The following is a 17460-nucleotide window of genomic DNA, read 5'->3' on the forward strand; positions in this document are numbered from 1 at the left end:
GCGTTTTACGACGGCGTTTATGTTGCTAATAAATGCAGTTTTTAACACTACTAGCTATCAAGAAGCCGAGAAAAAAAAAAAGTCAAACCATCACTTGATCAGTCTGAAAAATCGACAGTGATGCGCAGTATTGGGAACTCTGGATCAACACACACACAGCTGCTCCTCCAGATCAAAACCAACCAACAACCTGAAATCACTACAGAATTATCAAGTGCAATATACCAATCGATGGCAAAGATCAACAGATCATAAACACTGCATTTCTGATTGTTTGAGACCTTTTTTTTATTTTTTTCCCCACCTTCAACAACTTTGACTGCAATTTTTGTTGCCTGATTTCTTCTGACGTGCTCAAAAAAATCTTTTTCCTCCAGATGTTCTAACCTGAGAGCCATGAAGTAGTAATTTATTTGTAGCTTTACACACACACACACACACACACAGACGCACCAGAACCGTAACAACCCCCCTGAAACAGCTTAAAATTCAAAATGCATTGAATTTGTGCTGAAGGAGATCCTCCCTCTAAAATAACTAAAATGTTATTACTTGAAGTTTTCAGTCAGAATCTTCTGCATTTATAGCAAGAAACTCTTTCAAATGCTTCACACAATTTTTTTTTGAAAATTGGAAACCCAGTTTTACACTCCCCGACGTGAAGAGATTCTTCCTGAAAGTCAGTAAAAAATTCCTCTCGAAGCGAAAAAACACTACATTTACAAAACATCCACACATGTTTTGTAACCCCAAACTTTTACTGTCATTTGTGGCAAAGAATCACATTCATTCACCTTTTTTTTTTTTTTTTTTTTTTTTTTTTTTTTTTTTTTAAATATAATTTCTTGAAAAATATCCGCAACGAGGAGCCTTGAAGTCTTTATTCATGTGTACACACTTTGAAGAACTTTTTGAATTGTACTGTATTTCCTGATGAGATCTCTCACTTATTTCAAAAAACATTTGTTAAACCTTTTCTTGTCAGGTGCACACTGCAAAAAAAGAAAACAAAACTTGAGGACGTTTTGAAAAAGTTCAGTTTGTAGCAACAAAGTCCAGTAACTTACCTGATATAAGTATTGATTGGTATACGTCAGCTTTTTAAAGAAGTTTATTTATTCCCTGTCTTGAAGTCAAATTTTAACTACATTTATGGCAACGATACCTGTAACTTTAGAAGATGTAACCATCCTTTTCAAAATGTCCTGTTTTTTTTTTATAGTGTGCATACTTTTAAGAACCTCAAAGAGTTTTTTACTGTAATTTGTGGCAAGGAAATCCTCCAGCCAGTTTTGTTTTTTTTCAAAATGTGATGTTCAGTGTCGAGAACACGTGAGCTCTTTCGGTAAAGTTCATTCTGCCTCTCCTCCCCCTTCACCCCTTCCTCCTCCTCCTCCTCCTCCTGCTCCTCCTCCTCCCCCCCTACACGTTTTTTTTGTGCAATGACATGCAGGAACCCAGTCTCGTGTTGGGAACCCATGTGTTATGGATCTGTTATATCAGTTTCATGTTATTTGTGGTCAAGAGTTCAAAGCATTTTTGTGTTTGAGATGGTCTGTGCAGTCTTTTTTTTTTTTTTTTTCTTCCTCCCCGCCTGTGATTGTGTGTTGAGGTGTGAGTGTGATTTTTTTTTTTCTTCTTCTTCTTCTCTCTGTTTTTCTGCTCTCTGAATCTCATTTCCCACTCCCTCCCTTCCTCCCTCCACCCTTTTCGTTGTCAGTATTTTATTTTTCAACTTGTAATTAAGTATATATTTTCTCACTAATATATACTTTACAAAAAATAGACTTGCGTGAAGTATGATGTGCACTTGATTGCTCTTGTTTCTTTTTTTTTTCTTTTTTTTTTTGCATTAATGTGGGCTAGGGATAGTTTGTCAGAGTCCATTATTTTGAGATTGTTTGGACTTTTTTTTAATGGTTTGATGTAAGCAGCATTTTTTTGTAAATATTGTGAAACATTACAGGTCATGCAGTGATGTAACATTTTGAACAATGTTGCACAGATGTTTAAGATATTAAAAACCTGGTCACTCTTACTTGAATAACCCGGCGTGTGACGTGTTTTTATGTTTCCCGCTTGTGTTTCTTCACAGTTTCTAGATAGTTGTAATTAGGCCAAGTTAAAAAAAAAAAAGAGGTTCATGGAGTCATAAATATGTGATAAACCAAAGAATACTCCCTCACAGTGTAGTTAAGAGACTATTTATTATTACACACTGCCCTCTAGTGGATAAATAGTGGAATGATGATGCACTGCACAATTTTAATACATTTAACACACTTGGAAATTAAAGATAAAAAAATGAGACAATGGTTGGAACACATTAACATATCTATAAGTAATCACTTTTGAGCAGTTTCAGGTATGTTTATGTCAAAAATACAGACTCATCTACAATAATACGTAAGCTATTTGTTTATATTTTACATTAATAATCTAAATCGGCAAAATAGTGACGTAAAAAATCAAATATTTTCCTCTGAAATGTGCTGCTGAAGAATAAAGTAGCAAGATGTGAAAATACTGAGATATTTAACTACAGTAGTTGAGTAAATGTACTTAGTTTCCATCACTGTAGGAGACAAAATAAATATAATTATTCATATGAAATTACTGGTTGTGCGCGTGCACGTGATCCACTCCATGAGGATGATGGTGCTGATGCAGGACACGGGCGCGCGCCGCGGCGTCTTGCAGGGAGCGCGCTTTTATTGGAGGACAGGACGATGCGGTTGTCTCTGCGCATCCTCTCCGGGCTCCTCATCTGCAACCCGGGCTGCGCCTCCTGACTCTGTCCCCGCCGTTAACAAACACAAACACACACACACACACACACACACGCACGCACACATCAGGTCACACCACTTCTTTTTGCACGACTCATCCCCGCGTCACCGTGTCTCCGGCGCAGAGGGAGGCCTGCACGCTGATGTCTGCGCTTCACAGCTGCGGTGCTTGATGCGGTTTTGGTCATGGCGCAGCCGAGGAAGCCCGGAGATACTCGGATTGGATGAAGGACGCGTTGCGCATCGCTTAAACCGGGAGGTCTCTAAACTTCCCCTGCAGAGAGGAAACCCAGAATCCAGATCTTCAAGGAGACGGTTTGTTGCCAAATATGATCTGAGTTGTCAATCCTGAACTCTCAGTTGGCCCGGGACGCGCAGGCACAATCATCAAGGCCCCCGCTGGAGGTCCCTGAACCTCACATTGGGCACCACCCTTCCTGAAAAAGACTAATCCTCGCCTGTTTTCCGGCGTGTTCGCGTGTTTATTTGTTTGCTGCTACGTTATTTGGAGGTGTAAACAGCACCAGCACCAGCAGCAGCAGCCATGATGGATGCAGCGGAGTGCGGGGTGAGAGTGATGTGCCGCTTCAGGCCGCTGAACGAGGCCGAAATCAACAGAGGAGACAAATACATCCCCAAATTCAAAGAGGACGACACCGTGGTCATAACGGCAAGTCTTCCTGCTCTCTCTGTGTGTGTTGTCATGTTGATGTTTAGCTGAAAATACACAAAAACAAGTGTTTTGGAGGAAGAAGAAAGTCACCTGAAGCTCTGCAGGCAGGTTGGAGATGCCAAGTGCGCAATAAGCTCCTCGTCCTGGGGTAGATTTTAGGAGAATATTATAGCAGTTTAATAGGAAGATAGAGTCTGATGGTTTATAAATAGGTAATAATACACCTTAAAGGCAGTAATCAATGAGCTCCACACGGATATTTTCTGTAAATCTGCAGGAATATTAAGAGGAATTTGTTATTTTCTGTCAGTTCACACTATTAAGCTGCCTCTATGATGCTATAATGGGATAAATGATGATGTGGTAATAAAAACAACTCCAGTCACTCACCCAATGTAAACAAAGCTTCAGAAATTTGATGATTAATTGGTTAGTTGATCGACAGGAAATGAATTAGCATCCATGTAGAGCTACAGCTAATGATTATTTTCATTATAGATTTTTCTGCTGATTATTTTTCTGATCAATCGATCAATGTTTGGTCTTTAAAATGTCAGAAAGTATCAATCAAATACAAACTGTCAACACTCCAAAATCCAAAGATGTCACATAAAACAGATAAAAGCAGCAAATCCTCACAAATAAACAGCTGAAACTTGGGAATGTTTCACATCTTTGCTTAAAAAATGACTTAAAGTAACAAAAATCAACTAATAATTGCAGCTCTGCAATCATTTTGATAATCAGATCATCGTTTTAGTCATTTTTAAAGCACAAATACCAAACATGAGCTGGTTTCAGCTTCCCAGATGTGATGATTTCATATATTTTCTGAGTCATACATGACTGTAAACTGATTATCTTTGATAAGAAGATGTCATATTTGACTCTGGGGGCATTTTTCTCTATTTTCTGACATTTTATAGACAAAACAAACAATTAATCAAGAAAATAATTGGCAGATTTAATCAAACATCTACAGAATACTAAATTTTAACAAAATACTGTACAAATTCCTACTTGTAACAGCCTCCATATATCTAGTCCAGTGCTGAAAACTTCTACTGCTAATATGAATAGTTCAACATTTCATAAATACATGAGTACAGCAAGAAAATTGATGCCTTGCCAAAGAGTCATTAGGCAGCTGCTGCAGCTGTCAGGGAATATTCTGGGAATATTCTGGGAATAATATATGTTGCAGCACTTTCTTTCTACATACTGACATATTTTTTATAACATGAACGTGTCAAACTACCACAGACATAAACAATCAAAAAGTAAAAACATTTATATATCTTTACAGACATAAACAATCAAAAAGTAAAAACATTTATATATCTTTAAATCTGATTAAATATTTATGTAGGTCTATCAAATGCTTTTTAATATGTTTCATAAATAACAGAAACACTATAATGATGTTAAAGTGGCTTCTATGGCTGCAACTAACAATTATTTTCATTATCAATTAATCTGCTGATTATTTTGTTTGACCCACAATCCAAAGACCATCATGTTTGACAAAGAAAAGCATCAAACCATCACATTTGAGAAGCTGAAACCAGCACATTTTTTGGCATTTTTGCTTAAAAACAACTATCCGATTATGAAAATAATTGCAGATTAATTTTCTGATGAGCGACTAATCGATTAAGTGACTCATCAGTCCAGCTGTAATGGCACTGCAGGAAGTAAGCAGATCATAAAGTGATTCTTTAAGAGCCAATCGGAACAAAGCTCAGCTGTGATGCTTTCAAACAAAAAAAGGATAGTTTAGAAGATTAAATTTTATAACAAACAGTCGTAAACGTTTGTGCAACAACAGAGAAAACAATTATCTTTTAAGGCCTCTTTAAAGCAGGCGTTAGAGTCATCCGGCGAGACTGTGAGGAAGTAATCATCCAGAGGTCAAAGGTCAAAGTCACACCTCTCAGGATATTATAAATTAATAAATCCATTATAAACATGCTGACTCAGGAGGCCGCAGGAGCTGAGTGAAGGTCACGTCGATGTTTATCCACAGTGTGATACATAATATTTACTACTGTGTGCATGTAGATCATCCATCGGGTCTGTTTGTTTCCTACATCCTGGAGGTCTAGGTGGGTGGAGTTAACACAGCCAATATATTATAAAGTCAGTTTAGCTTTTACAGACATTCTGAATAACAACATTACCTGAAATATAAATGATCCAGTTGGAGGAAACATCTGAATCACCTCACATACTGTATTGATCTTTTAGATTAATTTATTTACAATCAATACGATGACAAATCTGCTGACACATTGTGGCATAAAGTCTTTGTTGGGTCAACTTAGTTTTAAGCTTGGTGCAAAGATTTCTGGGCCACAAACATCTCACCTAAATGTATCAGAGCTGCGACTAACGATTATTTTCATTATCGATTAAAGTGTCTTTTATTGCTTGATTAGTTGATTAATCGTTTAGATTATAAAATGAAAAAAAAAATAGTGAAAATTGGCATTGTGATGTCTTCAAATGTCTTGTTTTCTCTGACTAACCATCTAAAATGTTAAAATATTCAACTAACAGTAAATATTTGATTGAAAAATGACTGAAACAGTTAATCGATTATCAAAGTAGTTGCCGATTAAATTTCTGACAATCGCTGCAGCTCTAAAATGTCGCTCTAACCCGACAGCTTTCTTTTTGTTTATGATTTGTCTTTTGAGTTTGATTTTTTTGTTGTTGAAGTCACACATGCTGAAAGTTTTCTGTCTGAAAAACAAGAAAATAGAAAATCATGTCATGAAGGGAATCTCAGATCTGTTTATACTGTCAGACAAACACAGAGGGAATAAACCTCTTCTTGCAGTGCGTGTTGATGCAGATCTGTCAGCGGCTCTGCATAATTCATGCTTTTGCGTTACGGACAAACTGCACGTCACTCGTCCCATCAATCAAACCGCAGAAACGCATCACTGAGGCGCCCGACTGAGGCCCGTAAACACAGATACTGTTTGTGTCAGTGGTTTCTCTTCGCTTTATTTGGGAGTTCAGAGGGAAAGTGTTGCTGCTGCTGCTGCTGCTGCTGCCTCCAAATGCTGAGAGCTGCTTTTCACAGCTTTTACCCCTGAGAGAAGGAGTCAGTAGCTGGACAAGGGCAGCAGGAGTGATGGATGGTCAGACTGAGACCATCCTGGAAGCTGCTGGAGCATTTATAGCTTTGGATTTCCAAATTTAAACCACCATACCTATAAAAACAAGAACCGCTTAAATATTTACTCTTTTTAGATTATTCTTTTGTGCATTTATTTGCTAGCTAGCAGTAGAGAGATGACAGGAAATGAGGGGGACAAAGAAATGGGGAATATGAGGTTTATTAAAGGAGGACTGTCCTTTTTTCACAAAAAACATATTAAATTGAGAATAGGTTACATTTAAACTTATAAAAACCCATCGACTATATCAATTAGACTGCACAAAATCGGTACATTTCCAATTTTTTGAAATATTTTTCGATACTCCCAAGTTGTAGGCAATAAAGTCAATGCTGGACTCACAGGATGGTCCTCAGTCTCTATGAGCGAAGCATTTAGAGACCAGCTTTTGTTGTTAAAACTGGGTAGAAACAATTAGAGAGTTTTAAAAAAAACCTACATTGCAGAACCAAGAAGTCTTTAGGTCGGCCCTTCATATTAGAGCGGTGACATGCAGTTCACTATGGAGGAGAATGGGAGGAGAGCATCATTTCCAGTAAGGCGTGTCCTTGACTAAATGTAAAGGGCGTAGGTTTGTTAACGGCCGTTCTCGCTGCTTGCATTTAGAAATCCTCAGACGACACTAACTCAATGAGATCAATTTCTACCTGATCTACTATCCTTTAACGACTGTTAAACTGCTTCCAGACCTTTCAAGCAAAAGCTGAACTGCCTGATGATCCAGTCTTTTATCAGTGTAATACCAACCAATATGATTCTGTCAGGAAGGTTGCTCCAAACAAATTCACTGTAATCACCAAATAAATGTCCTGAAATAATAAGAATAACACATTTCTCAACATGTGGTCCATATATTTTATTTTAATTTTGTTCCAAATCTTCGAATTAAAAAAATCAAATGTAATTTAATTGATTCTAGTGCAGAAGTATCTCCTATTTTACTTATTTTTAAGGATGTTTTTTTGTAAATATTTTATAAAAATAACTCATGAAGACAGAATATGAGTAGTAATGACTTTTTAGATGAGTTTAAAGGAAGATGAATGAATCTGAACTGAAGGTAGAATTGGTTCTTTGATGTTTTTCAGTCTGCTGTGATATGAAGATGTTTATTTGTTGTTATTGATCTGTCCTGTGTTGGTGTGAAACAGGGGAAGCCGTATGTGTTCGACCGCGTGCTGCCACCCAACACGTCACAGGAGGGAGTGTACGACCAGTGTGCCAAACAGATCGTCAAAGGTACGGAGGTCTAAACCTGCTGGAGGGAAACTTTGCTCTTATGTAACTGTAATCTGTTTTATGTTTGCACAGAAATAATCTGTCCTCCGTCTTTTATATATACGAGAGATGATGCAGCAAACAGAAAAGGCTTTTTACTCTCATTGTTAACTTTGTCTAGATTGCTGCATCATCTCTGATGTGTGCTGTTTGATTTTACATGAATTAAGCTTCATGTTTATATATGTGTGTATGTGTGCATGAGTACTGTATGTACATATGTTTGCATTTTACTTTACTTTTACTGCATTTATATTGATTTAAAAACTACACACTTTAGATATTTCATGTTTTTGTGTTTTATTTTTATTTTATATTTTATTAAATTAGTATTATTCAGAGCTGTAGACTCTTGGTCAGACCTCTGTTACAAAAATGATTTTCCTTATATGAGACTTAACTTACTTGACTCATTTATAACTTGTGATTTGACAGCAAAAACCTTCCAGCTTCAAGTTTTGATCTGATTATATCTCAGAACAATTAAAGAAAGGGGTAAAAAGTAACAGACAGGCCCTTGATTTTGTCAATATCTAATTATTAGACCCCCCAAAAACATGAATGTTCAGATGTTATGTCGGCATTCAGAGACCTGAAAAACATGCAGTTGATTTGCAGTTTGCTTGTCTGCTTACAGACTAGACTTGGACTTGTAGTAGTAGTGTTGTAGTATTGGCTGTAGTAGTGGTAACAGCATTAATACTTGCAGGAGAAAAACAAATACTGTAGTATTAATAGCAACTGTAGTTCTTATAGTCGATGTGACATTTGTAATAAAGTATAGCAGTTACAGTAGTAATCACAGTAGTAGTAGCAATTAAGTAGCAGTATTAGTAATGTTGGTAGTTTTATTTATTCATAGGCATAAAAAATACTTGTCCATGATACTGTGTAATATTTAGGGCTGCAACTCAGGATTACTTTCATTACTGATTCCTCAAAAACAACCGTTACAATTTGAAAAATGATGCTTTCAGATGTTTTGTTTTGTCTGACCAACAGTCCAAAACTCCAAAAATATTCACTTTGCTGTCATGTATGACAAAGAAAAGCATTAAAACTTGATATTTTAGAAGCTGAACCACCAAAATTTTTACTTTAAATATGACTGAAACAATGATTTGCTTCAACTGATTGATTAATTGACTATTAAAGTGTTTTCCTTTCTTCTATATTTGTGTCTCCAGATGTGTTGGGCGGTTACAATGGGACCATCTTCGCCTACGGACAGACGTCCTCTGGGAAGACACACACCATGGAGGTGTGTGGTTTATCCCTAAAACTTGCTGGAATTACTCATAGAACAGCTTTACTTTGATTTTTACTGTCTGTTGATCAGTCCGCTACCATAATCAATTCCCAGAGTCCGAGCCATTGTGTAAAGGCCGGTAATGACCTTCATTTTGAACTTCTATATCTATCCATCTATAATTCTATCTATAGTAAGAGGATTAGAGCACAGCAGGCATTGTGTAACAGACTTACTCCAAACACTAAATCCACTGGGCTCGAACGCTGGATGAAATTCAAGGAATCAAAGCCTGATGGGAGGGTTTTAGGAACATCACAAGTTCAGTTCCTGGAGCAAATTCATTGTGTTTTGAAGGCAGTTTGAGGCAGATTTTTGTTTTTTTTTTTCTTATCTGATTCAGCAAAAAGCAGAACAAAAACTGTGCAGACAAACTTCCCGATAGCACTCAGAGGAGATCATCATTCAGCATCAGTCATCACAAGTGCAAATGACTTGAGCGCTAATCCACCAAGACAGCAGCCGAAAGCCTCTTTTTAATTCTCTGATCTGATCTAAGTCTGTGATGAGAAACCTCTGCTGCGCAGTCTTTACATTAAGTCTCAATTCCACCATTGAACCCTGATGTTCCCCTTTTTAATCCCCCCTCAAAGTTAGACATATTCTGACAATGACTCATGTATTTTTAACAGCTGTAACATTACACGAATGCGGAGAGTTACCGTCATGCATTACAACATTAACATCTGTTGCTGTGTTTCAGGGCAAACTGCACGACCCGCAGCTGATGGGAATCATCCCTCGCATTGCCCACGACATCTTTGACCACATCTACTCCATGGACGAGAACCTCGAGTTTCACATCAAGGTAAAAAACAAAGCGCAAACATCTGCATGCAAAAAACTGCTGCATCTGTAATAAAGATCATCATTTGATTCAAGATTAAATCAGCTGTCCCTTGCATCGAAAGCGATCTGTCCAACAAACTATAACTTTAAAAGATTTTGGATCACCTGTCAGGCTTGTTTGGATTTTGCTGCTACATTTCTGCATGCATATAAAACATAAAAATGTAATTCACATTGAAAGTCTTCCTATTTGTGCTAGATATGATCTGACCCAATGCAAAATCCTTCACCGTACTCACTAAAGTCAGGCTTTCTAGGGTTTATAATGAGGTTGACCCCTGCTACCCACATCCATATCTTTCAGTCGTGCCCTTCCCTACACACCTATCGGGTAGAGCTCTTTATCTTGATTTCAGATTGTATTAGGACTCAATTTGTACAGCAATCACAGCATTGAGCTTCCGCCAAAGTATGAGACAGACTTTGTAGCGTTTGTTACCTTATTAGCTAGACGTCTAATTTTACTGGGGTGGAAATCACCTGCACCTCCCTCTCATTCCTCGTAGATCAAGGACATAAAAATAGGTGTACTATAAATGGTTCGCTTTCCAAATTTAATAAAATGTTGGGCCCTTTTTTTGCACATGCTGACTGGTTTTTGTTTGCTGCTGTTCTGGAGTAACAGCTTTTGTGCTTGTCTTCAGTTTTTATTTTGTGGCCAACGTGTATGTTTTTTATCTATTTTTGTTTTCTTTTGATATCAGTTAAGTCTTTTTCTGCTGCATTGTTCAAGTATTTGCACTGCATTCTACATATGTACTGTTTTTCTCAATGTTTGTTATACTTGACACAATATTGAGACTTGAAAAGTTTTGTTTTTTTAAATGAATTGATGTTAAAAGTGTGGAGTTTCTATGTGCAGGTCTCCTATTTTGAGATCTACCTGGACAAGATCAGAGACCTGCTGGACGGTAAGTAAGACTGTACTGTACATCTCAGGTGAATAACATTTAAGGTGAATTATTGGAGAATTTTATGGCATGTTGTTTATCTTTTTCTGCCTCAAGTGTCAAAGACGAACCTCGCTGTGCATGAAGACAAACACAGAGTGCCCTACGTCAAGGTTGGTAAACCTGCATCGACAACATTACATCCATATTATCTTTGATCTCCTCAAACTCTTTTCTGTGAGGTTTACTTGTGTGATTAAGCTCGGATGTATGATTCAGGAACATTATAAGGTAGTAACTTTCTATTCTTTTTGACATAAAAGTTAATGAAGAAGACTAACGACAGATCAGATCTTAAATATGTCCTGCAGGAATACCAGTGAGAGCAATAACACATTACTGGAATCAAGACGTCAGCATCCTGAGTTGCATCCTTCCTCATTTTAACACACTCGGGGGTGTTGTTGCTACAGCATTACTTGGTCTGATACCAGTAGCCTCTGGTGGCTGAAGCTAATGACTATTGCTTCCTTAGCCTGTAACTTTCATCCTGTTCCGTAAAAGTTAAATAGTCTCACTTTAAGCACCATTATTCCACTTAAACACCAATATAAATGGTCTTGATACAATTGTGGATCTTTCTCTTTCTCTCTCAGGGTTGCACCGAGCGTTTTGTGTCCAGTCCCGAGGAGGTGATGGATGTCATCGATGAGGGCAAAGCCAACCGGCACGTTGCAGTGACTAGTGCGTATCTTTAAATGTGTATTTTAACATCAACCAATGACATCTTTCTCTCCATTTCTAACCTAGTTTTTATATTTATTGTTTTTATTTTTGTTTTTCAGCATTACTAAGCAACACACAGTATACAGTATAAGATCCTTTAATTAAGTTTAAGTACCAGTACAACAAAACTGCCACTGAAATCAAGCAAGCTGCTTTTTTATGTAAAATTAATCTGCAAGAGTAACTAAAGTTGTCAAATAAATGTAGTAGAGATGCAATATTTCCCCTTGAAATGTTGTGAAGTAGAAGTTTAAAGCAGCATTAAATGGAAATACTCAAGTAAAGTACCTGAAAATTGCACCACTGAGCTCTGAATTAACAGAATGAACCTGCTGAAATTGCTTTAATTATTATCTTTTTCATCTTCCAGACATGAATGAGCACAGCTCTCGCAGCCACAGCATCTTCCTCATCAACATCAAGCAGGAAAACATCGAGACAGAGAAGAAGCTGTCGGGGAAGCTCTACCTGGTTGACTTGGCCGGCAGTGAGAAGGTCGGTCTGAGTGAAATCAGGAAGATGCGAGGTGTTGTGTGTTATGAATCGTAATGTTGATTTACAATCTACATGTTATCTGTTTGAACAGGTCAGTAAGACAGGAGCAGAGGGAGCGGTGCTGGATGAAGCGAAGAACATCAACAAGTCTCTGTCGGCGCTGGGAAACGTCATCTCAGCTCTGGCCGAGGGAACAGTGAGTTAACGCGTCTGTCCTCCCTGTATTTGAAGAAATGTGGCTTCAATTATAAGAAAAACACTTCCACCAGTTTATTGTCATAAGACAGAGATACGTTTGTTTTTCAGAAAACCCACGTGCCGTATCGAGACAGCAAGATGACTCGGATCCTGCAGGACTCTCTGGGAGGAAACTGTCGCACCACCATCATCATCTGCTGCTCGCCATCCGTCTACAACGAAGCTGAGACCAAGTCCACACTCATGTTTGGACAGAGGTACCTGGAACGCCTTTTTGTTGTGTGCTGTCAACATGATGAGAAGAAAATAAGCAGTGTCCATATAACTAATAGAAATTTGTTCTCCTTTTTCCTTGATTTTCAATTACTTGCCTTGATGTTTCAAATTGGGAAAACACAGAAATTTTTAACATCAACATCAATTTCCATTTTTTGTTCTCACATTTCATGAATTTATAGAAATGGGCTCAAAGTCCCATTTTTACAAAAGGTTGAACGAGGCACTTGCAACTGCTCCAAAGCAGCAGGGAGGCAAAACACTACAGAGGTCTGAGTGTGTGTGTGTGAAGGTGAACAGTGACTCATCACTATTCTGTGTGACGTTGGTGATGAAAACTAGTGACCAGATGGCTCTGAGTTTCCCACTGTGCATCTGGTTTTTATTCCTATTTATGAATCCCTGTGATTAAATTGTCCACATCTTGTTTTGATGTATTAGTTAGTTTAGTTTCTCTGTTTTTGTCCTTAAAAACTAAGAAAAATCCATAAAACCGCATTATTTTTAGTCTGTTAACTCAGTCTTATCTCTTTTTTTGTTTGTTCATTGCACAAAGATACACAAACACTCAACCTGTTGTTTCTTTCGCAAAGGTGATTTAAACATTATAACACTACATATAACATTATAGCAGTTTTACACAAGTGTTTTTGTACATCCAGATGGAGAAATATCATAAAAAATATAAAATATGAGCTTTTTTACTTCTGGATACAAGATAAAAACACATATTTACATTATAAAACAATTTCCTTAATGACATTTTGTCTGCGAGCAGTCTGCAAAAAGAGAAATCCATCTGTAAATCTGACTTCATATGGTCTTGAACAAACAGTGCCCATAAGTTCAAACTGGTTATGTCATAAACCATTAAAGCAGCAGCAGCAGCAGCAGCAGCAGCAGTGACAGGGAGACGACTAATGAATGATTAGTGTGCAGCCATCTGCCCTCTGCTGAGGAGAGGCAGAGAGGAAATGACGAAGATTTTCCATCTAAAATGAAATTTCCACCATTAGAGGAAAGATCTGGAGGGGCGGATGTGCTCTGGCAGAAAACAAAATGTCAGACTTGTAGAAACAGGGAACATATTTAAATTACATGGTAGTTTACCAGGAGGGTCTAGTGTGAAAGCAGTGTGTGTTTTTAAGGTATTTTACTAACAGATGCAACAATTTATTCTCTTTTTTTTTCTCCTCACTGCTGCTTTGTTGCAACCCTGAAAACACAGACTCTCAGTTTTATATCAAAACATTTTAATTCATTGTTATGATTAAATCTGTTTTTTTTATAAATCTCTTAAAAATAACTTTGCAGCAGCAACTGAAAACAACGTGAAGCATTCCCTTCACTATATGAATACTACACTCAAAATTTACAGCATGTTTGAAGCAATTTCCATTTTTAAAACTACAATTAATTGTTGACCTAATCTGGAAGTGTGTAGAATTAATTTTACTAAGTATTTTCACCAGTATTTTGCATTTTATTTACAAATTTGATTGTAAAAATGGCATTAATTGTGGCTACACTTTGGCTTTTTGTGTGATATTTATTGCAGCTCGGCTACCAGGTGTTTTAGCACATGAAAAATGTAAAATTTCAATTAATTTTAAAAATGTCTTCCAGGGGAATTTAAAATTGTATAAACTTCATAAACAAAAAGGCATTTTGTGGCTTTAGAGTAGTATAATAGTAAAAATATATATAAATTTACAGGTGCTTCTGCTTATTCTGGATAACTAGATTTCTGCTCATGTTAAAGTTGTGCAGAGCTATTCTTCCCAGACTCTATGTATTGATAAGAATGATAAAGTATAAGTTGTCCCATCTAAGAGTCATAATAAAACTAACAGGTAAATGAGGGAGATGTCAATTAAGCACATCTGTTAACACCCGTGCAGTCCTGAGAAGAAGCCTGGTGAGGCACAATCAATGAAAACATCCATGCACTAACTTCACTCTGTCCTGTTCGTGTCTCATCAGAGCCAAGACCATCAAGAACACGGTGTCGGTGAACCTGGAGCTGACGGCCGAGGAGTGGAAGAAGAAGTATGAGAAGGAGAAGGAGAAGAACAAGAGCCTGAAAAACGTCATCCAGAGGCTGGAGGCTGAACTCAACCGCTGGAGGAACGGTGAGACAAAAACACAGAAACGTTCATAATTATTACAGAAAGTATTATTTATCAATTAGTGGACTGCAAGGAAAATAATTGACAACGATTTTGGTGATCAGTTAACCGTCAAAGTCATTCATCAAGCAAGTTTCCTTGTTGAAGAACTTGCGGGAAACCTTTTCAGTATGTTTTGGCATTTTATAGATGAAATGATTAATACAAAAAATAATATATTAACCAATTATGAGAATAATCATCAGTTACAGTCCTACTTTTAATAAGCTCTGTTTTTGATATATCAGAAGATACCAAAACATATATAACCTCATATAGATGAAACAAACGGAGCCTAATCTGCAGCTACACGACCAGAAATCCAGATATGTGGTCAAAAATTATACCTTTAACATCCACTAACATCTGATCAATCCTGTATTAGTGTTTATTTATGTTTTATATGTTTACACTGTACTCAAACACACAATAATGAATAATATACCGCCTGTTTTTTTTTCTATGCTCTACTTTCTTCCTCTCCTCTGAGACTGCAGTGTCTCCACAGCATCCTCGCCCTTTTTCCATCTCTGTTGCATAGTAACCACTGAAACCCTCCCTCCCCCTCTCTCTCTCTCTCTCTCTCTGGCTTTTATTAAATGTCTCTTTACCCTCCACTCCTTCTCCCTTTCTCTCTCTCTGGCCTTTGTTTTTTTGTTGGTTTTTTTATCCCCCTGTGGATGCTGATAACCCTCCCCCTCCTTAGAAACAAATCAGCTCAGCTGCAGCCTCCTAAATGTAGTGCAAACAGGGATGCACACACACAAACACACACACACACACACACTCGCACACACACACATTACGCTGATGCAGTGTTTTGAAGCATGAGTCAGCCGCTGGCTCCGTGCCGAGCCATTTACTCTTGGATGAGCACAGCGCTTCACCTTTTTCCATTTTCAGTCTCTGTCTCCATCTTCTCATTTGCTGTTGGCTCTCATTAGGAACTGAAGCAAACGTCAATTAAAAAATCAATAATTATCAAAATACCAATTTGTTATCTACTGAAGTGGCACTGCTGCTAACAGGCTGTGCAGACAATCTTAGATAATAGACAATATAATGTCATGATATACTGTAAATACATTCAGTATGTATTTGATACACTATACTATATGATACATGATGTGTTTTTCTGCATTTTCACTGACCAAAATGGTGAAAACAGATTCCTAAATCAGCCCAAGGTGACATCCACAAATGTCTTGTTTTGTCCCGACCAACAGTCCACAAGTTTTCTTCCATAAAAGACTAAATAAACCAGAAAATATTCACATTTGAGAAGCTGAAATCAGAGTATTTGGACATAATAGTAAATACTTGGCGATTCATTTTCTTGTCAGTCGACTGAAGGTTGCAGCTCTACATTATATGAGCTGATATTAGCTTTTAACTCACATAGCAAAGCAAAATCTTTTGATTAGGATCCCTTAAAAGTGGTTATATTCAACAGTGACCATGACATGTCCTGACCGTGAAAGTACACATTACACACTGTCCATTTCATACCTTATCATAAAAATATCAATTATAGCCACTTAAATACACAAGAGGCTGCCAGTTTAGCCTGATGAAAGCTGCTGAGACTTAAATGTCCTAAAATGGCCTCTGGCATCATCTACAGGCCAAATATATATATATATAAAAATCCCCTTCTCACCCCCCTCTCATGGGGGGTTGGTGGTGTGTCTTCCTCAAGCTCGGGTCCTCTACCAGAGGCCTGCTGGGAGTTTGAGGGTTCTGTGCAGTATCTTAGCTGTTCCTAAGACTGCACTCTTCTGGACAGAGACCTCAGATGTTGTACCTGGAATCTGCTAGAGCCACTCTCTCAGTTTGTGGGTCACAGCCCCCAGTGCTCCAATTACCACCATGGCACCACTGTTGCCTTTACTCCCCACATCTTTTCTACCTCCTCTTTCAGCCCTCAGCATTTTTCGATCTTCTCTTGTTCCTTCTTCTTGATGTTGCTGTTGCTTGGGATCGCTACGTCTATCACCACTGCCTTCTTCTGTTGTTTGTCAATCAACACGATGTCTGATTGGTTAGCCATCACCAGTTTGTCAGTCTGGATTTGGAAGTCCCACAGGATCTTGGCTTGGTCATTCTCAACCACCTTATATATATATATGTATAATCATGTTTTCTCTCCATTTTTCATCCATCCAACACATTTGTGGTTTCTGCTAATGTGTAAATAAACTTGCCTTGTCCTACTTAAATAGAAATTGTATGAATTTCCCGTAAGAACAATTTTATAGGATATGAAACTGTGTAATAAACATCTTCTTGGTCAGTTGGACGAGTAAAAGATCTAACAGATGAGTGTGCATTGCAGGCGAGAACGTTCCTGAGGAGGAGCAGCAGAGCTCTAAGGATCAGAAGAGCGTCGAGCCCAACGACAACACTCCCGTCATCGACAACCTGCTGCCGGCCGGAGGAGGCAGCTCGGTGTCCGGCGAGGAGAGGAGCAAGTTCGAGGAGGACATCACTAACCTGTACAAACAGCTGGACGACAAGGTGACTGTGTGTTATCCTCTGTATGAAACTGCTCGTAATTTATG

General features: G+C 37.9%; 1 protein-coding gene across 2 annotated transcripts in view; it reads left to right on the forward strand.

The window, feature by feature from the left end:
* Positions 1 to 2669: 2669 nt before the first annotated feature.
* LOC122976559 (kinesin heavy chain-like) overlaps positions 2670 to 17460 on the forward strand; it is a 34014-nt gene continuing 19223 nt past the window's right edge. Inside the window, exons 1-12 of one of the 2 annotated variants that reach the window (XM_044345127.1) lie at positions 2670 to 3459; positions 7802 to 7889; positions 9116 to 9189; positions 9941 to 10045; positions 10949 to 10997; positions 11094 to 11149; positions 11633 to 11720; positions 12133 to 12257; positions 12349 to 12453; positions 12564 to 12712; positions 14715 to 14863; positions 17235 to 17416. In XM_044345127.1, coding sequence (XP_044201062.1) covers positions 3334 to 3459; positions 7802 to 7889; positions 9116 to 9189; positions 9941 to 10045; positions 10949 to 10997; positions 11094 to 11149; positions 11633 to 11720; positions 12133 to 12257; positions 12349 to 12453; positions 12564 to 12712; positions 14715 to 14863; positions 17235 to 17416 — 1296 coding nt within the window. In that variant the 5' untranslated portion in view covers positions 2670 to 3333. The remainder of the gene's footprint in view (positions 3460 to 7801; positions 7890 to 9115; positions 9190 to 9940; positions 10046 to 10948; positions 10998 to 11093; positions 11150 to 11632; positions 11721 to 12132; positions 12258 to 12348; positions 12454 to 12563; positions 12713 to 14714; positions 14864 to 17234; positions 17417 to 17460) is intronic. The other variant, XM_044345128.1, reaches the window with a different exon arrangement.

This window comes from Thunnus albacares, chromosome 24 (genome assembly GCF_914725855.1).
Source record: "Thunnus albacares chromosome 24, fThuAlb1.1, whole genome shotgun sequence".
Classification (NCBI taxonomy): domain Eukaryota; kingdom Metazoa; phylum Chordata; class Actinopteri; order Scombriformes; family Scombridae; genus Thunnus; species Thunnus albacares.